Source organism: Melospiza melodia, assembly GCF_035770615.1.
Source record: "Melospiza melodia melodia isolate bMelMel2 chromosome 17 unlocalized genomic scaffold, bMelMel2.pri SUPER_17_unloc_1, whole genome shotgun sequence".
NCBI lineage: Eukaryota > Metazoa > Chordata > Aves > Passeriformes > Passerellidae > Melospiza > Melospiza melodia.
In genome coordinates, this window is record NW_026948502.1 from 1,314,356 (window position 1) to 1,340,231 (window position 25,876).

Genomic DNA, 25,876 nt, shown 5'->3' on the forward strand with positions numbered 1-25,876 from the left:
AAATTGGGAAAAATAATGGGGGAAGATGGAAAAATGAGAATAAAGGGGGAAAATAAATGGGAAAAAAGGGGGAAATAAAGGGAAAAATAAATGGGAATAAAAGGGAAAAATAAATGGGAAAAAATGCAAAAAAAAGGGAAAAATAATGGGGAAAAATGGAAAAATGTGAATAAAGGGGGAAAATAAATGGGAGTGAAAGGGGGAAATAAAGGGAAAATAAATGGGGAAAAATGCAAAAAAATTGGGGAAAATAATGGGGAAAAATGAGAATAAAGGGGAAAATAAATGGGAGTAAAATGGGGAAATAAAGGGAAAAATAAATGGGAAAAAAAGCAAAAAAAATGGGCAAAATAATGGGGAAAAATGGAAAAAAATGAGAATAAAGGGGGGGAATAAATGGGGAAAAAGGAAAGAAAATGGGAAAAATAGAGGGGAAAAAATGCAAAAAAAAATGGGAAAAATGCAAAGAAAAAAAAGGAAAAATAATGGGAAAAATGGGAAAAAATGAGAATAAGGGGGGAATAAATGGGGAAAAATGCAAAAAAAAAAAGGGAAAAATGAGAATAAAGGGGAAAATAAATGGGAATAAAAGGGGGAAATAAAGGGAAAAATAAATGGGGTAAAATGCAAAAAAAAAAAAGGGAAAAATAATGGGGAAAAAGTGGGAAAAATGAGAATAAAGGGGAGGAATAAATGGGGAAAAAGGAAAGAAAAATGGGAAAAATAAAGGGGAAAAAATGCAAAAAAAAAAAGGGAAAAATGTAAAGAAAAAACGGGAAAAATAATGGGGAAAAATGGAAAAAAATGAGAATAAGGGGGGGAATAAATGGGGAAAAATGCAAAAAAAATTGGGGAAAATAATGGGGAAAAATGGGAAAAAAATGAGAATAAAGGGGGAAAATAAATGGGAATGAAAGGGAAAATAAAGGGAAAATAAATGGGAATAAAAGGGAAAAATAAATGGGAAAGATAAATGGGAATAAAGCAAAAAAAAATTGAATGAAGCGAAGAAAGAAATGGGAAAAAAAGGAAAATAAAGGGGAAAATAAAGGGGAAAAATAAATGGAATAAAAGGGAAAAATAAATGGGAATAAAGGAAAAATAAAGGGAAAAATAAATGGGAATAAAAAGGAAAAATAAACTGGGAAAAGGGGAAAATAAATGGGAATAAAGGAAAAATAAAGGGAGAAAAGAAATGGGAATAAAAGAAAAATAAAGGGGAAAATCAATGGGAAAGATAAATGGGAATAAAGCAAAAAAAATTGAATGAAGCGAAAAAATGAATGGGAAAAACAGGAAAATAGAGGGAAAAATAAAGGGAAAAAATCAATGGGAATGAAGGGTTCGATCCCTGCAATCCAGATGTTCCCCCCCATTCCAGCTGTTCCCGCCCCGTTCCCGACTCCACCTGGAGCCGTTCCAGGGGTTCCGAACCCCAATGCAGATGTGAACCTCGCCAGTTCCAGCTGTTGGGTTCCAGCTGTTCCAGCCTCCGCCTGGGCCCATTCCAGCTGTTCCCACCCCCGTTCCAGCTGTGAACACCCCCCCCCATCGGGGCTCAACACCCCCAATCCAGATGTGGAAAACACCCCCCCCCCCCCCCCCCCCATTCCAGCTGTTCTGCCCATTCCCGACTCCGCCTGGACCCGTTCCAGATGTTGCCCCCCCCATTCCAGCTGTTCCTACCCCCAATCCAGATGTGAACCCCTCATTCATTCCAGATGTGGGACCCCGCCCTGTTCCAGCTGTTCCTCCCATTCCCGGCTCCGCCTGGACCCGCTCCAGATGTTTCCCCCCATTCCAGATGTTCCTACACCCCAATCCAGATGTGAACCTCCCCCCCCCTTCTGGGGCCCAAAACCCCAAATCCAGATGTGAAATCCCAATTCCAGCTGTTCCAGACTCCTCCTGGACCAATGCCAGGCCTCGAGACCCCCAATCCAGATGTGGAACCCCCCCCCCCCCATTCCAGCTGTTCCTGACTCCACCTGGACCGGTTCCAGATGTTTCCCCCCATTCCAGAGGTTCCTAACCCCAATCCAGCTGTGAGCCGCCCCCAATCCAGATGTGGACATCCCCCCCCTCCCCCCCATTCCAGCTGTTCCCGACTCCTCCTGGACCCGTTCCAGATGTTTCACCCCCATTCCGGGCGTTCCTAACCTAAATCCAGCTGTGAGCCCCCCCCCCGAATTCCGGGCCTCGAGACCCCCAATCCAGATGTGGAGCCCCGCCCCCCCCCCCCCGGTTCCAGCTGTTCCTCCCATTCCCGACTCCTCCCGGACCTGTTCCAGATGTTTCCCCCATTCCGGGGGTTCCCAACCCCAAATCCAGATGTGGAACCCCCCCCGTTCCAGCTGTTCCCAACTCCTCCTGGACCCGTTCCAGCTGTTTCCTCCCATTCCGGGGGTTCCTAACCCCAATCCAGCTGTGAGCCCCCCCCAAATCCAGATGTGGACACCCCCCCCCCCCCCCTTCCAGCTGTTCCAGACTCCTCCTGGACCCGTTCCAGATGTTTCCCCCATTCCAGCTGTTCCTAACCCCAATCCAGCTGTGAGCCCCCCCAATTCTGGGCCTCGAGACCCCCAATCCAGATGTGGACCCCCTCCCCCTCCCCCGTTCCAGCTGTTCCCGACTCCGCCTGGACCCGTTCCAGCTGTTTCCCCCCATTCCAGCGGTTCCTACACCCCAATCCAGATGTGAGCCCCCCCAAATCCAGATGTGGACCCCCCCCTCCTCCAATTCCAGCTGTTCCCGACTCCGCCTGGACCCGTCCCAGCTGTTTCCCCCCCCCATTCTGGGGGTTCCCAACCCCCAATCCAGATGTGGACCCCCCCCCCCCCCGTTCCAGCTGTTTCCCCCATTCCGGGGGTTCCCAACCCCAATCCAGCTGTGACCCCCCCCCCAATCCAGCTGTTGCTGCCCCCGTTCCAGCTGCTCCCCCCACTCGGTGACACTCCAAGAGCTTTGGGGACACTCTGGGGACACCCGGGGAGCCCTGGGGAGCCTCGGGGACATTTGGGGACACTGCGGACACTTGGGGACACTTGGGGACACTTGGGGACACTGCTGGCCATTGGGGACGCTCGGGGACACTCAGGGACATTCGGTGTCCCTTGGGGACATTTGGGGACACTGCTGGACACTGCGGACGCTCGGGGACACTCGGGGACTCTTGGGTACCCTTGGGGACACTCGGGGACACCCAGGGACACTCTGTGACATTTGGGGACACTTGGGGACACTCAGTGACACTTGGGGACACTCGGGGACACCCAGCACTCCTGGGGACACTCAGGGACACTCAGGGAGCCCTCAGGACCCTTGGGGACACTCAGGGACATTCGGTGACACTGCTGGCCATTGGGGACACTCGGGGACACTCAGTGACATTCGGTGTCCCTTGGGGACACTCAGTGACCCTTGGGGACATTTGGTGACACTTGCTGACCCTTGGGGACACTCAGTGACCCTTGGGGACACTTGGGGACACTTGGGGACACTTGGGGACGCTCGATGACCCCTCAGGACCCTTGGGGACATTCGGGGACACTCAGTGACACTCAGTGACATTCGGTGACACTCGGTGTCCCTTGGTGACACTCGGTGACCCTTGGGGACACTTGGGGACACTCAGTGACCCTGGATGACACTCAATGACCTTTGGGGACACTCTGGTGGCATCTAGCGGCCCTTGGGGACACCTGATGACTCTTGGGGACATTTGATGACCCTCAGTGACCCTTGGGGACACTCGGGGACACTCAATGACCCCTCAGGACCCTTGGGGACACTCGGTGACACTCGGTGACACTCAGTGACCCTTGGGGACACTCGGTGACACTTGGGGACACTCGATGACACTCGGTGACACTGGGTGACAGTTGCTGACATTCTGTGACACCCAGTGACCCTTGGGGACACCTGGGGACACTCGGGGACACTTGGGCACCCTTGAGGGCCCTTGGGGACCCCTCAGGACCCTTGGGGACCCTTGGGGACATTTGGTGACACTTGCTGGACACTGGGGACTCTCGATGACCCCTCAGCACACTCGGGGACATTTGGGGACACTCAGGGACGCTCTGTGACACTCGGGGACCCTTGGGGACCCTTGGGGACACTTGGGGACACTTGGGGACACTCAGTGACCCTTGGGGACCCTTGGGGACACTCGGGGACACTCAGTGACCCCTCAGGACCCTTGGGGACCCTCGGGGACACTCAGTGACACTCAGTGACATTCGGTGACACTCGGTGTCCCTTGGTGACACTCTGTGACCCTTGGGGACGCTCAGGGACATTTGGTGACCCTGGATGACACTCAGTGAGATTTGGTGACACTCTGGTGGCATCTGGTGGCCCTTGGGGACACCTGATGACTCTTGGGGACATTTGATGACACCCAGTGACCCTTGGGGACATCCGGTGACCTTTGGGGACACTCAGGGACACTCGATGACCCTTGGGGACATTTGGTGTCCCTTGGTGACACTCAGTGACATTCAGTGACACTCTGTGACCCTTGGGGACGCTCAGGGACACTCAGTGGGATTTGGTGACACTCTGGTAACATTTGGTGATCCTTGGGGACACTCGGGGCCACTTGGGGACCCTCAGTGACCCTCGGTGACCCTTGGGGACACTTTGGTCACTCTTGGGGACACCTGGTGACCCTTGGGGACCCTCAGGGACATTTGGTGACACTCGATGACCCTTGGGGACCCTCAGTGACCCTCGGTGACCCTTGGGGACATTCGATGGCACCCGGTGACCCTTGGGGACCCTTGGGGACACTCAATGACCCCTCAGGACCCTTGGGGACCCTTGGGGACACTCGGGGACACCCAATGACACTCGATGACACTCAATGACCTCTAGTGACACTCTGGTGGCATTTGGTGGCCCTTGGGGACACTCGGGGCCACTTGGGGACACTCAATGACCCTTGGGGCCACCTGGTGACACTTGGGGACACTCGATGACCCCTCAGGACCCTTGGGGACACTCAGGGACACTCGATGACCCCTCAGGACACTTGGGGACACTCAGTGACCCCCAGGAACCCTTGGTGACCCTTGGGGACCCCTGGTGACACTTGGGGACACTCGATGACACTCAGTGACACTTGGGGACAGTTGATGACATTCTGTGACACTCAGTGACCCTTGGGGACACTCAGGGACCCTCAGGAACCCTTGGTGACCCTTGGGGACCCCTGGGGACACTTGGGGACCCTTGGGGACACTCAGTGACCCCTCAGAACCTCTGGTGACCCTTGGGGACACTCGATGACCCTTGGGGACACTCAATGACCCCCAGGAACCCTTGGTGACCCTTGGGGACCCCTGGTGACCCTTGGGGACCCTCAGGAACCTTGGGGACACTTGGGGACCCTTGGGGACACTCTGTGACCCTTGGGGACACTCAGTGACCCCTCAGGACCCTTGGGGACACTTGGGGACCCTCAGGAACCCTTGGTGACACTTGGGGACCCTCGATGACCCTTGGGGACATTTGGTGACACTTGGGGACCCTCGATGACCCTTGGGGACACTCGACGACCCTTGGTGATGCTCAGTGACGCACAATGACACACTCAAAGAGACTCGGTGACATTGGGTGACCCTTGATGACCATTTGGTGTCCCTCGGTGACATTCGGTGACACTCGGTGGCCCTGGGTGACCCTGGTGACACTCTGATGTCCCTCGGTGACATTCGGTGACCCTCGGTGGCCCTGGGTGACCCCGGTGACACTCTGATGTCCCTCGGTGACATTTGGTGGCCCTGGTGACGCGGGTGTCCCTCGGTGTCCCTCAGATGGACACGGAGCCCTGCCGGAAGTCGCTGGGCCCCAGGAGGGCGTTGACGAGGACGGGGCGGCCTTGGGGACACTCAGGGGACACTTGGGGACACTCAGTGACCCCTCAGGACACTTGGGGACACTCGGGGACCCTCAGGAAGCCTTGGTGACCCTTGGGGACACTCTGTGACCCTTGGGGACACTCAATGACCCCCAGGAACCCTTGGTGACCCTTGGGGACCCCTGGTGACACTTGGGGACACTCAGTGACCCTTGGGGACACTTAGTGACCCTCAGGAACCCTCAGGAACCCTTGGTGACCCTTGGGGACACTCTGTGACCCTTGGGGACACTCTGTGACCCTCAGGAACCCTCGGGGACCCTCGATGACCCTTGGGGACACTCAGTGACCCCCAGGAACCCTTGGTGACCCTTGGGGACCCTCAGGAACCTTGGGGACACTTGGGGACCCTTGGGGACACTCAGTGACCCTTGGGGACGCTCAATGACCCCCAGGAACCCTTGGTGACCCTTGGGGACCCCTGGTAACACTTGGGGACCCTCAGGAACCTTGGGGACCCTCAGGAACCTTGGGGACACTCTGTGACCCTTGGGGACACTCAATGACCCCTCAGGACCCTTGAGGACACTCAGTGACCCTCAGGAACCCTTGGTGACACTTGGGGACCCTCGATGACCCTTGGGGACATTTGGTGACCCTTGGGGACCCCTGGCGACACTTGGGGACACTCTGTGACCCTCGGTGACCCTCGGTGACCCTTGGGGACATTTGGTGACCCTTGGGGACCCCTGGCGACACTTGGGGACACTCTGTGACCCTCGGTGACCCTCGATGACCCTTGGGGACATTTGGTGACCCTTGGGGACCCCTGGTGACACTTGGGGACACTCTGTGACCCTTGGGGACACTCTGTGACCCTCAGGAACCCTCGGGGACCCTTGGTGACCCTTGGGGACACTCGATGACCCTTGGGGACACTCAATGACCCCCAGGAACCCTTGGTGACCCTTGGGGACCCCTGGTGACCCTTGGGGACCCTCAGGAACCTTGGTGACCCTTGGGGACCCTTGGGGACACTCTGTGACCCTTGGGGACACTCAATGACCCCTCAGGACCCTTGGGGACACTCAGTGACCCTCAGGAACCCTTGGTGACACTTGGGGACCCTCGATGACCCTTGGGGACATTTGGTGACCCTCAGTGACGCTTGGGGACCCTTGGGGACACTCTGTGACCCTCGGTGACGCTCAGTGACGCACAATGACACAATCAAAGAGACTCGGTGACATTGGGTGACCCTTGATGACCATTTGGTGTCCCTTGGTGACATTTGGTGACATTTGGTGACCCTGGGTGACCCCGGTGACACTCTGATGTCCCTCGGTGACATTTGGTGGCCCTGGGTGACGCGGGTGTCCCTCGGGTGTCCCTCAGACGGACACGGAGCCCTGCCGGAAGTCGCTGGGCCCCAGGAGGGCGTTGACGAGGACGGGGCGGCCTTGGGGACACTTGGGGACACCTGGGGACACTCGGTGACCCCTCAGGACACTTGGGGACACTTGGGGACCCTCAGGAACCCTTGGTGACCCTTGGGGACCCCTGGTGATCCTTGGGGACACTCTGTGACCCTCAGGAACCCTCGGGGACCCTCGATGACCCTTGGGGACACTCAATGACCCCCAGGAACCCTTGGTGACCCTTGGGGACCCCTGGTGACCCTTGGGGACCCTCAGGAACCTTGGGGACACTTGGGGACCCTTGGGGACACTCAGTGACCCTCAGGAACCCTTGGTGACACTTGGGGACCCTCGATGACCCTTGGGGACATTTGGTGACCCTTGGGGACCCCTGGTGACACTTGGGGACACTCTGTGACCCTCGGTGACGCTCAGTGACGCACAATGACACAATCAAAGAGACTCGGTGACATTGGGTGACCCTTGATGACCATTTGGTGTCCCTCGGTGACATTTGGTGACATTTGGTGACCCTGGGTGACCCCGGTGACACTCTGATGTCCCTCGGTGACATTTGGTGGCCCTGGTGACGCGGGTGTCCCTCGGGTGTCCCTCAGACGGACACGGAGCCCTGCCGGAAGTCGCTGGGCCCCAGGAGGGCGTTGACGAGGACGGGGTGGCCTTGGGGACACTTGGGGACACCTGGGGACACTCAATGACCCTTGGGGACACTCAGGGACACTTGGGGACACTCAATGACACTTGGGGACACTCAGGGACACTTGGGGACACTCGATGACACTCGCTGACCCTTGGGGACACTCAGCGACGCCTCAAGGACACACAGCGACATTTAGAGAGACTCGGTGACGCTCTGGTGACCCTCGGTGACATTCGGTGACACTCCCGTGTCCCTCGGTGACATTTGGTGACGCTCTGGTGACCCTCGGTGGCCCTTGGTGACCCTTGGGGACATTCGGTGACACTCCCATGTCCCTCCGTGACACTCTGGTGACCCTCGGTGACATTTGGTGACCCTTGTGGACCTTCAGTGACACTCGATGACCCTTGGGGACATTCGATGGCACCCAGTGACCCTTGGGGACATTTGGTGACCCTCGATGACCCTTGGGGACATTCGATGGCACCCGGTGACCCTTGGGGACACCTGGGGACACTCAATGACCCCTCAGGACACTTGGGGACACTTGGGGACCCTCAGGAACCCTTGGTGACCCTTGGGGACCGCTGGTGACACTTGGGGACACTCTGTGACCCTCAGGACACTTGGGGACACTCAGGGACACTTGGGGACACTCGGTGACCCTCAGGAACCCTCAGGAACCCTTGGTGACACTTGGGGACCCTCGATGACCCTTGGGGACATTTGGTGACCCTTGGGGACCCCTGGTGACACTTGGGGACATTTGGTGACCCTCGGTGACGCTCAGTGACGCACAATGACACACTCAAAGAGACTCGGTGACATTGGGTGACCCTTGATGACCATTTGGTGTCCCTCGGTGACATTCGGTGACCCTTGGTGACCCTGGGTGACCCCGGTGACACTCTGATGACCCTCGGTGACATTTGGTGGCCCTGGTGACGCGGGTGTCCCTCGGGTGTCCCTCAGACGGACACGGAGCCCTGCCGGAAGTCGCTGGGCCCCAGGAGGGCGTTGACGAGGACGGGGCGCCCGCGGTGGCACTCGGCCTGTGCCGCCCTCAGCACGGCCACCACCCTGCGCTCCGTGTCCCCAACAACGTCCCCAGCGATGTCCCCAACGCTGTCCCCAGCGCTGTCCCCTCCGTTGTCCCCTCCGGTGTCCCCTCCGCTGTCCCCTCCGTTGTCCCCTCCGGTGTCCCCAGCGCTGTCCAGGACGAAGCCGCGCCCGCCCAGAGCCGCCGCCACCTTGTGGTAATCTGGGGACACACGGGTGGCACTGTCACCTCCATGGGGGTGGCACTGTCACCATGGGGGTGGCACTGTCACCTCCATGGGGATGGCACTGTGACCATGGGGGTGGCACTGTCACCATAGGGGTGGCACTGTCACCTCCATGGGGGTGGCATTGTCACCATGGGGACACACGGGTGGCACTGTCACCATGGGGGTGGCACTGTCACCATGGTGACACACAGGTGGCATTGTCACTGCTGGGGGTGGCATTGTCATCACAGGGAGTGGCACTGCCACCATGGTGACACACGGGTGGCACTGTCACCTCCATGGGGGTGGCACTGTCACCATGGGGGTGGCACTGTCACCATGGGGATGGCACTGTCACCATGGGGACACACGGGTGGCACTGTCACCTCCATGGGGGTGGCACTGTCACCATAGGGGTGGCACTGTCACCATGGGGATGGCACTGTCACCATAGGGACAGCACTGTCACCTCCATGGGGGTGGCACTGTCACCATAGGGGTGGCACTGTCACCATGGGGACGGCACTGTCACCTCCATGGGGGTGGCATTGTCACCATGGGGGTGGCACTGTGACCATGGGGACACATGGGTGGCATTGTGACTGCTGGGGGTGGCATTGTCATCACAGGGAGTGGCACTGCCACCATGGTGACACATGGATGGCACTGTCACCTCCATGGGGGTGGCACTGTCACCATGGGAGTGGCACTGTCACTGCTGGGGGTGGCATTGTCACCATAGGGGTGGCACTGTCATCATGGTGACACACGGGTGGCACTGTCACCTCCATGGGAGTGGCACTGTCACCATAGGGATGGCACTGTCACCTCCATGGGGGTGGCACTGTCACCATGGTGACACACGGGTGGCACTGTCACCTCCATGGGAGTGGCACTGTCACCATAGGGATGGCACTGTCACCTCCATAGGGGTGGCACTGTCACCATGGTGACACACGGGTGGCACTGTCACCTCCATGGGGGTGGCACTGTCACCATGGGGGTGGCACTGTCACCATAGGGACAGCACTGTCACCATAGGGACGGCACTGTCACCTCCATGGGGGTGGCACTGTCACCATGGGGGTGGCACTGTGACCATGGGGACGGCACTGTCACCTCCATGGGGATGGCACTGTCACCATGGGAGTGGCACTGCCACCATGGTGACACACGGGTGGCACTGTCACCTCCATGGGAGTGGCACTGTCACCATAGGGGTGGCACTGTCACCAGGGGATGGCACTGTCACCTCCATGGGCGTGGCACTGTCACCATGGGGGTGGCACTGTCACCATGGGGGTGGCACTGTCACCATGGGGGTGGCACTGTCATCATGGTGACACATGGATAGCACTGTCACCTCCATGGGGGTGGCACTGTCACCATAGGGATAGCACTGTCACCTCCATGGGGACGGCACTGTCACCATAGGGATAGCACTGTCACCTCCATGGGGACGGCACTGTCACCATGGGGGTGGCACTGTCACCATGGTGACACACAGGTGGCATTGTCACTGCTGGGGGTGGCATTGTCACCATAGGGGTGGCACTGACACCATGGTGACACACGGGTGGCACTGTCACCTCCATGGGGGTGGCACTGTCACCATGGGGGTGGCACTGTGACCATGGGGATGGCACTGTCACCTCCATGGGGGTGGCACTGTCACCATAGGGGTGGCACTGTCACCATGGTGACACACAGGTGGCACTGTCACCTCCATGGGGGTGGCACTGTCACCATGGGGATGGCACTGTCACCATGGTGACACACGGGTGGCACTGTCACCTCCATGGGGGGTGGCACTGTTAGCATGGGGGTGGCACTGTCACCAAGGGGTGGCACTGCCACCATGGTGACACACGGGTGGCACTGTCACCATGGGGACACAGAGAGGTGGCATTGTCACCTCCCCAGGGTGGCAGTGTCACCAGAGGGGCAGGGGGGTGGTCACTCAGTGGTCACTCAGTGGTCAGTCCATGGTCAGCGGTCACTCAGTGGTCACTCAGTGGTCACTCATTGGTCAGTGGTCACTCAGTGGTCACTATGGGTCAGTCCATGGTCAGTGGTCACTCAGTGGTCACTCAGTGGTCAGTGGTCACTCAGGGGTCACTCAGTGGTCAGTTGGTCACTATGGGTCAGTCAATGGTCAGCGGTCACTCAGTGGTCACTCAGTGGTCACTCATTGGTCAGTGGTCACTCAGTGGTCACTATGGGTCAGTCCATGATCAGTGGTCACTCAGTGGTCACTCAGTGGTCAGTTGGTCACTCAGTGGTCACTCAGTGGTCAGTGGTCACTCAGTGGTCACTCATTGGTCAGTGGTCACTCATTGGTCAGTGGTCACTCAGTGGTCACTATGGGTCAGTCCATGGTCAGTGGTCACTCAGTGGTCACTCAGTGGTCAGTGGTCACTCAGTGGTCACTCAGTGGTCAGTTGGTCACTATGGGTCAGTCAATGGTCAGTGGTCACTCAGTGTCACTCATTGGTCACTCATTGGTCAGTGGTCACTCAGTGGTCACTATGGGTCAGTCCATGGTCAGTGGTCACTCAGTGGTCAGTTGGTCACTCAGTGGTCACTCAGTGGTCAGTTGGTCACTATGGGTCAGTCCATGGTCAGTGGTCACTCAGTGGTCAGTTGGTCACTCAGTGGTCACTCAGTGGTCAGTTGGTCACTATGGGTCAGTCCATGGTCAGTGGTCACTCAGTGGTCACTCAGTGGTCAGTTGGTCACTCAGTGGTCACTCAGTGGTCGGTGGTCACTCAGTGGTCAGTTGGTCACTATGGGTCAGTCCATGGTCAGTGGTCACTCAGTGGTCACTCAGTGGTCAGTTGGTCACTCAGTGGTCACTCAGTGGTCAGTTGGTCACTCACTCACCGCTGTAGTTCAGCCCGCAGCCCACGGCGCTGCCCAGCAGGGGGAGCTGCTGTGCCTGGGTATGGGGCACTCAGTGGTGACTGTGGGTCAGCGGTCACTCAGTGGTCACTATGGGTCAGTGGTCACTATGGGTCAGTGGTCACTCAGTGGTCAGTGGTCACTCAGTGGTCACTCAGTGGTCACTCAGTGGTCAGTTGGTCACTCACCGCTGTAGGCCAGCCTGCAGCCCACGGCGCTGCCCAGCAGGGGGAGCTGCTGTGCCTGGTTACGGGGCACTCAGTGGTCACTGTGGGTCAGTGCCCACTGTGGGTCAGTTGGTCACTCAGTGGTCACTCAGTGGTCAGTTGGTCACTCAGTGGTCACTCATTGGTCACTCGTTGGTCACTCACTCACCGCTGTAGGCCAGCCCGCAGCCCACGGCGCTGCCCAGCAGGGGGAGCTGCTGTGCCTGGGTATGGGGCACTCAGTGGTCACAGTGGGTCAGTGGGTCAGCGGTCACTCAGTGGTCACTATGGGTCAGTGGTCACTCATGGTCACTCAGTGGTCAGTTGGTCACTCGTTGGTCACTCACCGCTGTAGTTCAGCCCGCAGCCCACGGCACTGCCCAGCAGGGGGAGCTGCTGTGCCTGGTTACGGGGCACTCAGTGGTCACTGTGGGTCAGTGGGTCAGCGGTCACTCAGTGGTCGGTCAGTGGTCACTATGGGTCAGTGGTCACTCATGGTCACTCAGTGGTCAGTTGGTCACTCACTCACCGCTGTAGTTCAGCCCGCAGCCCACGGCGCTGCCCAGCAGGGGGAGCTGCTCGCGGCTGATCTGGGTCCAGCCGGCGTCGTTGCCAACCAGGGCGATGACCGGGACCTGGGGACAGACAGAGTGACACGGGGACAGACAGAGTGACACGGGGACAGACAGAGTGACACGGGGACAGACAGAGTGACACGGGGACAGCAGGGACAGACAGAGTGACACGGGGACAGACGGAGTGACACGGGGACAGCAGGGACAGACAGAGTGACACGGGGACAGACAGAGTGACACGGGGACACGGGGACAGACAGAGTGACACGGGGACAGCAGGGACAGACAGAGTGACACGGGGACAGACAGAGTGACACGGGGACAGACAGAGTGACACGGGGACATGGACAGGGACCTGGGGACAGCAGGGAGAGACAGAGTGACACGGGGACACTGATGGGACAGACAGAGTGACACGGGGACAGCAGGGACAGACAGAGTGACACGGGGACACGGGGATAGACAGAGTGACACGGGGACACTGATGGGACAGACACAGTGACACGGGGACATGGGGACAGGGACCTGGGGACAGGGACAGACAGAGTGACACGGGGACACAGCTGGGACAGGGACATGGGGACAGGGGACAGACAGAGTGACACGGGGACGTGGGGACAGCAGGGACAGAGTGACACTGATGGGACACAGGGACACAGCTGGGGACAGGGGACAGAGTGACACTGATGGGACAGGGACATGGGGACAGACAGAGTGACACAGGGACACAGCTGGGACAGGGACATGGACCTGGGGACGGGGCCTGGGGACAGGGGACGAAGTGACACAGATGGGACACAGCTGGGGACAGCAGGGACACAGGGACAGGGACACAGCTGGGGACAGGGACATGGGGAGAGCAGGAGGGGACAAAGTGACACAGGGGACAGGGACAATGACGGTGACAATGACACAGTGATAGATGACACTGACAATGACAGTGACACAATGACAGTGACAGTGACACAGTGACAGTGACACAGGGACAGTGACAATGACACGGTGACAGTGACACAGTGACAGGGACAATGACACAGTGACAGTGACACAGTGACAGTGACACAGTGACAGTGACAATGACACGGTGACAGTGACACAGTGACAGTGACAGTGACAGTGACACAGTGACAGTGACAGTGACACAGACACAGTGACAGTGACAATGACACAGTGACAGTGACACAGTGACACAGTGACAGTGACAGTGACACAGTGACAGTGACACAGTGACAATGACACAGTGACAGTGACAGTGACAGTGACACAGTGACAGTGACAATGACACAGTGACAGTGACAATGACACGGTGACAGTGACACAGTGACAGTGACAGTGACAGTGACACAGTGACAGTGACACAGTGACAATGACACAGTGACAGTGACAGTGACAGTGACACAGTGACAGTGACAATGACACAGTGACAATGACACAGTGACAGTGACAGTGACACAGTGACAGTGACAGTGACAGTGACACAGTGACACAGTGACACAGTGACACAGTGACAGTGACAGTGACACAGTGACAGTGACAGTGAGACAGTGAGACAGTGACAGTGACAGTGACACAGTGACACAGTGACAAAGACAGTGACACAGTGACAGTGACACAGTGACAATGACAGTGACACAGTGACACAGTGACACAGTGACAGTGACACAGTGACAGTGACACAGTGACAGTGACAGTGACAATGACACAGTGACAGTGACACAGTGACACAGTGACAGTGACAGTGACACAGTGACACAGTGACAATGACAGTGACACAGTGACACAGTGACAGTGACAGTGACACAGTGACACAGTGACAGTGACACAGTGACACAGTGACAGTGACAGTGACAATGACAGTGACACAGTGACAGTGACACAGTGACAGTGACCTTGTGGCGCACGAAGGTGTCGAACTCCATCAGGCTGAAGCCCAGGGAGCCGTCCCCGAACAGGACCCACACCTGGGACAGTCCCCAAATGTCACCAAATGTCACCAAATGTCACCCAGTGTCACCGAGTGCCACCCATGGGTGGCCCTGGGGACCCTCTGGCCCCTCCAATGTCCCCAGTGTCCCCCTCAATGTCCCCACCCCCTTCACACCCCCCACCCCCAATGTCCCCAATGTCCCCAATGTCCCCAATATCCCCTTCACACCCCCCATCCCCAATGTCCCCAAGGTCCCCAGTGTCTCCATCAATGTCCCCAATGTCCCCAAGGTCCCCAGTGTCTCCAATGTCCCCAGTGTCCCATCAATGTCCCCAGTGTCTCCAATGTCCCCAATGTCTCATCAATGTCCCCATTGTCCCCAGCGCCCCCACTCCCCCCTTGTCCCCAATGTCCCCAATACCCCCCAACATCCCCAATGTCCCCCCAATGTCCCCGGTGTCCCCCTTGTCCCCCCCAATGTCCCTCAATGTTCCCAAATCCCCCAATGTCCCCTCCATGTCCCCATGCCCCCCTCAATGTCCCCCGATGTCCCCAATCTCCTCATACCCCCAATGTCCCCAATGTCCCTCTGCTGTCCCCAGTGTCCCCAATGTCCCCTGTCCCCCATCCCCGCAATGTCCCCAATGCCCTCAATGCCCCAATGTCCCCAATGTCCCCAATGTCCCCATGCCCCCCTCAATGTCCCAAATATCCCCAGTGTCCCCCCCGATGTCCCCAATGTCCCCAATGCCCACCCACTCCCAGTGTCCCCAATATCCTCCCATTGTCCCCAATGTCCCCATGTCCCCCTCAATGTCCCCATGTCCCCAGTGTCCCCAATCCCCCCAACGTCTCCCATCCCCCAGTGACCCCCCAGTGTCCCCAATATCCCCCCAATGTCCCCAGTGTCCCCCAATGTCCCCAGTGTCCCCAAATTCCCCAATGTCCCCCAGTGTCCCCCCATCCCTCCCCATTCCCCCAGTGTCCCCAATGTCCCCAGTGTCCCCAAATACCTCAATGTCCTCATATCCCACAGTCCCCCCTGCCCCCCTAAATGTCCCCAATGTCCCCATCCCCTCCAATGTCCCCAATGTCCCCCTACATGTCCCCAGTGTCCCCCTCAATGTCCCCTAATGTCCCCCCATGTCCCCATCCCCCAATATCCCCAGTGTCCCCATGTCCCCCCCGATGTCCCCAATGTCCCCCCCATGTCTCCCCCATGTCCCCATCTCCCCAATGTCCCAAATGTCCCCAGTGTCCCCCCCGATGTCCCCAATGCCCCCCCACTCCCATCCCCCCAATGTCCCCAATGTCCCCCCAACGTCCCCCCCAATGTCCCCATGTCCCCCTCAATGTCCCCATCCCCCCAATGTCCCCAGTGTCCCCATGTCCCCTCCAATGTCCCCACTGTCCCCAAATTCCCCAATGTCCCCAATGTCCCCAGTGTCCCCCATCCCTCCCCATTCCCCCAATGTCCCCAATGTCCCCAATGTCCCCAAATACCTCAATGTCCTCATATCCCACAGTCCCCCCTGCCCCCCTAAATGTCCCCAATGTCCCCATCCCCTCCAATGTCCCCCATGTCCCCCTACATGTCCCCAGTGTCCCCCTCAATGTCCCCTAATGTCCCCCCATGTCCCCATCCCCCAATATCCCCAGTGTCCCCATGTCCGCCCCGATGTCCCCAATGTCCCCCCATTGTCCCCAATGTCCCCCCCATGTCTCCCCCATGTCCCCAATGCCCCCCCACTCCCATCCCCCCAATGTCCCCAATGTCCCCAATGTCCCCCCCAATGTCCCCATGTCCCCCTCAATGTCCCCATCCCCCCAATGTCCCCAGTGTCCCCATGTCCCCTCCAATGTCCCCACTGTCCCCAAATTCCCCAATGTCCCCAATGTCCCAGTGTCCCCCCATCCCTCCCCATTCCCCCAGTGTCCCCAATGTCCCCAATGTCCCCAAATACCTCAATGTCCTCATATCCCACAGTCCCCCCTGCCCCCCTAAATGTCCCCAATGTCCCCCTCAATGTCCCCCAATGTCCCCCCATGTCCCCATCCCCCAATATCCCCAGTGTCCCCATGTCCCCAATGCCCCCCACTCCCATCCCCCCAGTGTCCCCAATATCCCCCCATTGTCCCCAGTGTCCCCCAATGTCCCCACAATGTCCCCCAATGTCCCCAGTGTCCCCCATCCCTCCCCATTCCCCCAATGTCCCCAATGTCCCCAAATACCTCAATGTCCCCATATCCCACAGTCCCCAATGTCCCCAATGTCCCCCTCAATGTCCCCATCCCCCCAACATCCCCAGTGTCCCCCCAGATCTCCCCAAAGCCCCCCCACTCCCATCCCCCCAATGTCCCCAATGTCCCCCCCAGTGTCCCCAATGTCCCCCCCCAGTGTCCCCATCCCCCCAATGTCCCCTCCAATGTCCCCGCTGTCCCCCCCAGTGTCCCCCCCGCTGTCCCCAGGTGTCCCCAGGTGTCACCTCAGCCTCGGGCCGGCAGAGTTTGGCCCCGAGCGCGAATCCTCCGCCCACGCCCAGCGTGCCAAAGGGACCTGAGGGGACAATGGGGACATCAGGGGACATTGGGGACATTGGGGACATCAGTGCCAAAGGGACCTGAGGGGACAATGGGGACATCAGGGGACATTGGGGACATTGGGGACATCAGTGCCAAAGGGACCTGAGGGGACAGTGGGGACAGTGGGGACATTGGGGGCATCAGGGACATTGGGGACATTGGGGACATTGGGGACATCAGTGCCAAAGGGACCTGAGGGGACAATGGGGACAGTGGGGACATTGGGGACATTGGGGACATCAGGGGACATCAGGGACATTGGGGACACAGGGACATGAGTGCCAAAGGGACCTGAGGGGACAATGGGGACATCAGGGGACATCAGTGCCACCACCAGGGATACAGGGGACAGTGGGGACATCAGTGACACCACCAGGGACAGTGGGGACATGAGTGCCAAAGGGACCTGAGGGGACATTGGGGACATTGGGGACATCAGGGACACCACCGGGGACAGCAGGGACACAGGGGACATCAGTGCCAAAGGGACCTGAGGGGACAATGGGGACATTGGGGACATTGGGGACATTGGAGACATCAGTGCCACCACCGGGGACATCAGTGCCACCACTGGGGACAGCAGGGACACAGGGACATCAGTGCCAAAGGGACCTGAGGGGACATTGGGGACATTGGGGACATCAGGGACACCACCGGGGACAGCAGGGACAGTGAAGGGACATTGGGGACATCAGTGCCACCACCGGGGACATCAGGGACATCAGTGCCAAAGGGACCTGAGGGGACAATGGGGACATTGGGGACATCAGGGGACATCAGAGGACATCAGTGCCACCACTGGGGACAGCAGGGACAGCAGGGACAGAGGGGACACAGGGACAGCAGTGCCAAAGGGACCTGAGGGGACACTGGGGACATCAGTGCCACCACCGGGGCCAGGCGGGACAAAGGGGACAGAGGGGACATCAGTGCCAGCACTGGGGACACGGGGGACAATGAGGACACCAGTGCCACCACCAGGGACATCAGGGACATGAGTGCCAAAGGGACCTGAGGGGACACTGGGGACATCAGTGCCACCAAACCAGGCACAGAGGGGACACGGGGACGTGCTCCTACCTGTCTGCTGGCAGGGGTGGCCGTGACCACAGGTGTCCCCAGTGTCCCAAATGTCCCAAATGTCCCCAGTGTCCCCAACATCTCCAGTGTCCCCAGTGTCCCCAATGTCCCCAGTGTCCCCAGTGTCCCCAATGTGCCATCAATGTCCCCAACATCCCCAATGTCCCCAATCCCCCATCAGTGTCCCCAGTGTCCCCAATGTCCCCAATGTCCCCAGTGTCCCCAATGTCCCCAATGTGCCATCAATGTCTCCAGTGTCCCCAACATCCCCAATGTCCCATCAATGTCCCCATTGTTCCCAGTGTCCCCAATGTCCCAAATGTCCCCAGTGTCCCCAGTGTGCCATCAATGTCCCCAGTGTCCCCAATGTCCCCAATGTCCCCAGCGTCCCCAACGTCCCCAATGTCCCCAGTGTCCCCAATGTCCCCAATGTCCCACCAATGTCCCCAGTGTCCCCAATGTCCCCAACGTCCCCAACATCCCCAACGTCCCCAATGTCCCCAATGTCCCCAATGTCCCACCAATGTCCCCAGTGTCCCCAATGTCCCCAATCCCCCCAATGTCCCCAATGTCCCCAATCCCCCAACATCCCCAATGTCCCCAACATCCCCAATGTCCCATCAATATCCCCAGTGTCCCCATTGTCCCCAGTGTCCCCAGTGTCCCTTACCCGGGTCCAGCCACCCCTGGGGCTGCCGTGGCCGCACCGTGTACGCCGCCGTCCCCTCAATGTCCCCAATGTCCCCAACATCCCCAACATCCCCAGTGTCCCCAATGTCCCCAATCCCCCCAATGTCCCCAATGTCCCCAATCCCCCAACATCCCCAATGTCCCCAACATCTCCAATGTCCCATCAATATCCCCAGTGTCCCCATTGTCCCCAGTGTCCCCAATGTCCCTTAGCCGGGTCCAGCCACCCCCGGGGCTGCCGTGGCCGCACCGTGTACGCCGCTGTCCCCTCAATGTCCCCAATGTCCCCAATCCCCCCAATGTCCCCAACATCCTCAATGTCCCCAATCCCTCCAATGTCCCCAATGTCCCCAGTGTTTCCAATGTCCCCAATCGCCCCAATGTCCCCAATGTCCCATCAATGTCCCATCAATGTCCCCAGTGTCCCCAATGTCCCCAGTGTCTCCATTGTCCCCATTGTCCCCAACATCCCCATGTCCCCATTGTCCCCAATCCCCCCAATGCCCCCAATCCTCCCAGTGTCCCCAATGTCCCCAATCCCCCCAACGCCCCCAGTGTCCCCAACATCCCCAGTGTCCCCAATGTCCCCAATGTCCCCAACATCCCCAATGTCCCCAATGTCCCCAATGTCCCCAGTGTCCCCAACATCCCCAGTGTCCCCAACATCCCCAGTGTCCCCAATGTCCCCAATGTCCCCAATCCCCCCAATGTCCCCAATGTCCCCAATCCCCCCAATGTCCCCAGTGTCCCCAACATCCCCAATGTCCCCAGTGTCCCCAACATCCCCAATGTCCCCAATCCCCCCAATGTCCCATCAATATCCCCATTGTCCCCAATGTCCCCAGTGTCCCTTACCCGGGTCCAGCCACCCCCGGGGCTGCCGTGGCCGCACCGTGTACGCCGCTGTCCCCTCAGTGTCCCATCAATGTCCCCAATGTCCCCAATGTCCCATTAATGTCCCCAACATCCCCATTGTCCCCAATGTCCCCAATCCCCCCAGGTGTCCCCAATGTCCCCAATGTCCCCAATCCCCCCAATCCCCTCAATGTCCCCAATGTCCCCAACGCCCCCAGTGTCCCCAATGTCCCCAATGTCCCCAACATCCCCAATCCCCCCAGGTGTCCCCATTGTCCCCAGTGTCCCTTACCCGGGTCCAGCCACCCGCGGGGCTGCCGTGGCCACACCGTGTACGCCGCTGTCCCCCATGTCCCATTAATGTCCCCAATGTCCCCAATGTCCCCAACGCCCCCAATGTCCCCAATGTCCCCGATGTCCCCAGTGTCCCCAACATCCCCAATGTCCCCAATGTCCCCAACGTCCCCAACGCCCCCAGTGTCCCCAGTGTCACCATACCCGGGTCCAGCCACCCGCGGGGCTGCCGTGGCCGCACCGTGTACCCAATGTCCCCTCAATGTCCCCAATGTCCCCAATGTCCCATCAATGTCCCCAGTGTCCCACCAATGTCCCCAACATCCCCAGTGTCCCATCAATGTCCCCAATGTCCCCAATGTCCCCAATGTCCCCAACGTCCCCAACATCCCCAATGTCCCATCAATGTCCCCAGTGTCCCCAAGGTCCCCAATGTCCCACCAATGTCCCCAGTGTCCCCAATGTCCCATCAATGTCCCCAATCCCCCCAATCCCCCCAATCCCCCCAACGTCCCCAATGTCCCCAATGTCCCCATTGTCCCCAGTGTCCCATACCTGGGTCCAGCCACCCGCGGGGCTGCCGTGGCCGCACCGTGTACGCCGCCGTCCCCTCAATGTCCCCAATGTCCCCAATCCCCCCAATGTCCCCAGTGTCCCCAACATCCCCAATGTCCCCAACGCCCCCAGTGTCCCCAATGTCCCCAATGTCCCCAACATCCCCAATCCCCCCAGGTGTCCCCATTGTCCCCAATGTCACCATACCTGGGTCCAGCCACCCGCGGGGCTGCCGTGGCCGCACCGTGTACGCCGCTGTCCCCTCAATGTCCCCAATGTCCCCAACATCCCCAATGTCCCCAATGTCCCCAATCCCCCCAACATCCCCAATCCCCCCAATGTCCCATCAGTGTCCCCAATGTCCCCAATGTCCCCAATCCCCCCAATGTCCCATCAGTGTCCCCAATGTCCCCAATGTCCCCAATCGCCCCAATGTCCCCAGTGTCCCCAGTGTCCCCAATGTCCCCAACATCCTCAATGTCCCCAATCCCTCCAATGTCCCCAATGTCCCCAATGTCCCCAGTGTTTCCAATGTCCCCAATCGCCCCAATGTCCCCAATGTCCCATCAATGTCCCATCAATGTCCCATCAATGTCCCCAGTGTCCCCAATGTCCCCAGTGTCTCCATTGTCCCCATTGTCCCCAACATCCCCATGTCCCCATTGTCCCCAATCCCCCCAATCCCCCCAATGTCCCCAATGTCCCCAATGTCCCCAATGTCCCATCAACATCCCCAATGTCCCCAATGTCCCCAATGTCCCCAACGTCCCCAACGTCCCCAATGTCCCCAACGTCCCCAACGTCCCCAATGTCCCATCAACATCCCCAACATCCCCAACGTCCCCAATGTCCCCAATGTCCCCAATGTCCCACCAATGTCCCCAGTGTCCCCAATGTCCCATCAATGTCCCCAATCCCCCCAATCCCCCCAATGTCCCCAACGCCCCCAATCCCCCCAATCCCCCCAACGTCCCCAATCCCCCCAACGTCCCCAATGTCCCCAACGCCCCCAGTGTCCCCAGTGTCCCTTACCCGGGTCCAGCCACCCGCGGGGCTGCCGTGGCCGCACCGTGTACGCCGCCGTGCCCACGAAGTCGCCGCCGTCGGCCACCAGGAGGCTCTGGGGGGGCAGGAGCCGATCGAGGGCCTGGAGCAGCATCAGGGGGTTCAGGTGGCACGGGGGGGGCACCGCGGCCTTGGCGCTGCGGGGACGGAACACGGAAATCCCAAATCTGGGCGGTCTGAGCCCAAAAATCCTCCCAAAAAAGGAAGGAGCCCAAAAATCCCGAACTGGGGGGGTCTGAGCCCAAAAATCCCAAATTGGGGGGGTCTGAGCCCAAAAATCCTCCCAAAAAAGGAATGAGCCCAAAAATCCCGAGCTGGGGGCGGTCTGAGCCCAAAAATCCCGAACTGGGGGGGGGGTCTGAACCCAAAAATCCTCCCAAAAAAGGAATGAGCCCAAAAATCCCAAAATGGGGGGAGTCTGAACCCAAAAAATCCTCCCAAAAAAGGAATGAGCCCAAAAATCCCAAATTGGGGGGGTCTGAGCCCAAAAATCCCAACCCCCCCCTTGGAGCGGTGTGGAAGGGGCTGCGGTGCCCCCCCCAAATCGGGAATGGGATCCCCCAAATGTCCCCACCCGTCCCTGTCCCTCTGTCCCCCCTCTGTCCCCCTGTCCCCCCCCGTGTCCGTCTGTCCCCCTGTCTCCATTCCCGTGTCCCCCTGTCCCCATTCCCGTGTCCGTCTGTCCCCCCTCCGTGTCCATCTGTCCGTCCCTCACCGGTTCAGCCCATCCCTGTCCCCCTGTCCCCGTCCCGTGTCCGTCTGTCCGTCCCTCACCCGTTCAGCCCATCCCTGTCCCCCTGTCCCCGTCCCGTGTCCGTCTGTCCGTCCCTCACCCGTTCAGCCCCTCCCTGTCCCCCTGTCCCCGTCCCCGTGTCCGTCTGTCCCCTCTGTCCGTCTGTCCGTCCCTCACCGGTTCAGCCCATCCCTGTCCGTCTGTCCCCATCCCTGTCCCCCTGTCCCCATCCCCGTGTCCGTCCGTCCCCTCTGTCCGTCTGTCCGTCCCTCACCGGTTCTGCCCATCCCTGTCCGTCTGTCCCCATCCCTGTCCCCCTGTCCCCGTCCCCGTGTCCGTCTGTCCCCTCTGTCCGTCTGTCCGTCCCTCACCGGTTCTGCCGCTCCTTCTCCTCCTCGGCCTCCCGCAGCCGCTGCAGCCACGGCCGGGGGCAGCCGAAGCCGGGCAGGCTCCGCGACAGCGCCACCAGCAGCGACGCCGGGTCACCTGGGGAATGTCACCCAATGTCACCCAATGTCACCCAGTGTCACCACAGCGCCACCAGCAGCGACGCCGGGTCACCTGGGGACACAGGAATGTCACCAAATGTCACCCAGTGTCACCCAGTGTCACCCAGTGCCGCCCAATGTCACCCAATGTCACCGAAAATGTCACCCAGTGTCACCCAATGTCACCCAGTGTCACCACAGCGCCACCAGCAGGGACGCGGGGTCACCTGGGGACACAGGAATGTCACCCAATGTCACCGAAAATGTCACCCAGTGTCACCCAGTGTCACCCAGTGTCACCACAGCGCCACCAGCAGCGACGCCGGGTCACCTGAGGGAATGTCACCCAATGTCACCGAAAATGTCACCCAATGTCACCCAATGTCACCCAATGTCACCACAGCGCCACCAGCAGGGACGCAGGGTCACCTGGGGACACAGGAATGTCACCAAATGTCACCCAGTGTCACCCAGTGTCACCCAATGTCACCCAGTGTCACCACAGCGCCACCAGCAGGGACGCCGGGTCACCTGGGGACACAAAAATGTCACCCAATGTCACCCAGTGTCACCCAATGTCACCCAATGTCACCCAGTGTCACCCAGTGTCACCCAATGTCACCCAGTGTCACCACAGCGCCACCAGCAGGGACGCGGGGTCACCTTGGGGACAATGTCACCAGAAATGTCACCCAGTGTCACCCAATGTCACCAGAAAACTGCCTCATTCTGACCCCAAACCGGTTCATTCCGACCCAAACCGGTTCCTTTGTGTCCCAGGGTCCCTCACCCTGCCCGGCCAGCCGCGGTTTCCAGAACATTCCGAGTTCCTCAGCAGCTGCTCCCGGTCGCGGTTTGACCCCAAACCGCCTCATTTTAACCCAAACCTGCCTCATTTTAACCCCAAAACTGCCTCATTTTAACCCCAAAACCGCCTCATTTTAACCCCAAACCGCCTCATTTTGACCCCAAACCACCTCATTTAAACCCCAAAACCGCCTCATTCTGACCCCAAACCGCCTCATTTTAACCCCAAAACCGCCTCATTCTGGCCCCAAACCCGCCTCATTTTAACCCCAAAACCGCCTCATTTTGACCCAAAACTGCCTCGTTCTGGCCCCAAACCACCTCATTTTAACCCCAAAACTGCCTCATTCTGACCCCAAAACTGCCTCATTCTGACCCCAAAACCCCCTCAGTTTAACACCAAAACTGCCTCATTCTGGCCCCAAAACCGGTTCATTCCGGCCCCAAACCGGTTCATCCTGACCCCAAACCGGTTCATTCCGACCCAAACCGGTTCATTCCGACCCCAAACCGGTTCATTCCGACCCCAAACCGGTTATTCGCGTCCCAGGGTCCCTCACCCAGCACGGCCAGCCGCGGTTTCCAGAACATTCCGAGTTCCTCAGCAGCTGCTCCCGGTTGTGGTTTGACCCCAAACCGCCTCATTTTAACCCCAAAACCGCCTCATTCTGACCCCAAAACCGCCTCATTTTAACCGCAAAACTGCCTCATTCTGACCCCAAACCGACTCATTTTAACCCCAAAACCGCCTCATTTTAACCCCAAAACTGACTCATTTTAACCCCAAACCGCCTCATTTTAACCCCAAACCGCCTCATTCTGACCCCAAAACCCCCTCAGTTTAACACCAAAACTGCCTCATTCTGACCCCAAACCGGTTCATTCTGGCCCCAAACCGCCTCATTCCGACCCCAAACCGGTTCATTCTGACCCCAAACCACCTCATTTTAACCCGAAAACCGCCTCATTTTAACCCAAAAACCGCCTCATTCTGGCCCCAAACCCGCCTCATTTTAACCCCAAAACCGCCTCATTTTAACCCCAAAACCGCCTCATTTTAACCCCAAAACCGCCTCATTCTGACCCCAAAATAGGTTCATTCCGACCCCAAACCACCTCATTCCGACCCAAACCGGTTCATTCCGACCCAAACCGGTTATTCGCGTCCCAGGGTCCCTCACCCAGCACGGCCAGCCGCGGTTTCCAGAACACGTCCGAGTTCCTCAGCAGCTGCTCCCGGTTGCGGTTCACGGCCACCACGGCGGCGCCGCGGCCGAAGAGGCGCCCGTAGGAGAGGCGGAAATCGCACACGGTGCCTGGGGAGACGCGGCAAAGTGTCCCCAAGGTGTCCCCAAGGTGTCCCCAAGGTGTCCCCAAAGTGTCCCCACGGTGTCCCCAAGGGGTCCCCAAGGTGTCCCCAAGGTGTCCCCAGGGTGTCCCCAGGGTGTCCCCGAGTTGTCCCCAAAGTGTCCCCAATGTGTCCCCAGGATGTCCCCAGGGTGTCCCCAGGGTGTCCCCAAGGTGTCCCCAGGGTGTCCCCGAGTTGTCCCCAAAGTGTCCCCAAGGTGTCCCCGAGTTGTCCCCAAAGTGTCCCCAGGGTGTCCCCAGGGTGTCCCCAGGATGTCCCCAGGGTGTCCCCATGGTGTCCCCAAAGTGTCCCAGAGGTGTCCCCAGGGTGTCCCCAAGCTGTCCCCAGGGTGTCCCCAGGGTGTCCCCAAGGTGTCCCCGAGTTGTCCCCAAAGTGTCCCCAAAGTGTCCCCAAGGTGTCCCCAAGGTGTCCCCAAAGTGTCCCCAAGGTGTCCCCAAGGTGTCCCCAAGGTGTCCCCAAGGTGTCCCCGAGTTGTCCCCAAAGTGTCCCCAAAGTGTCCCCAAAGTGTCCCCATGGTGTCCCCAGGATGTCCCCAAGG

General features: G+C 58.8%; 1 protein-coding gene across 1 annotated transcript in view; it reads right to left on the minus strand.

Moving 5' to 3' along the window:
• Positions 1 to 8,632: 8,632 nt before the first annotated feature.
• LOC134432979 (2-hydroxyacyl-CoA lyase 2-like) overlaps positions 8,633 to 25,876 on the minus strand; it is a 60,074-nt gene continuing 42,830 nt past the window's right edge. The window contains 8 exon segments of the mRNA XM_063181857.1: positions 8,633 to 9,038; positions 9,153 to 9,203; positions 12,847 to 12,952; positions 14,782 to 14,853; positions 17,306 to 17,376; positions 21,909 to 22,078; positions 23,046 to 23,160; positions 25,151 to 25,285. Coding sequence (XP_063037927.1) covers positions 8,911 to 9,038; positions 9,153 to 9,203; positions 12,847 to 12,952; positions 14,782 to 14,853; positions 17,306 to 17,376; positions 21,909 to 22,078; positions 23,046 to 23,160; positions 25,151 to 25,285 — 848 coding nt within the window. The 3' untranslated portion in view covers positions 8,633 to 8,910.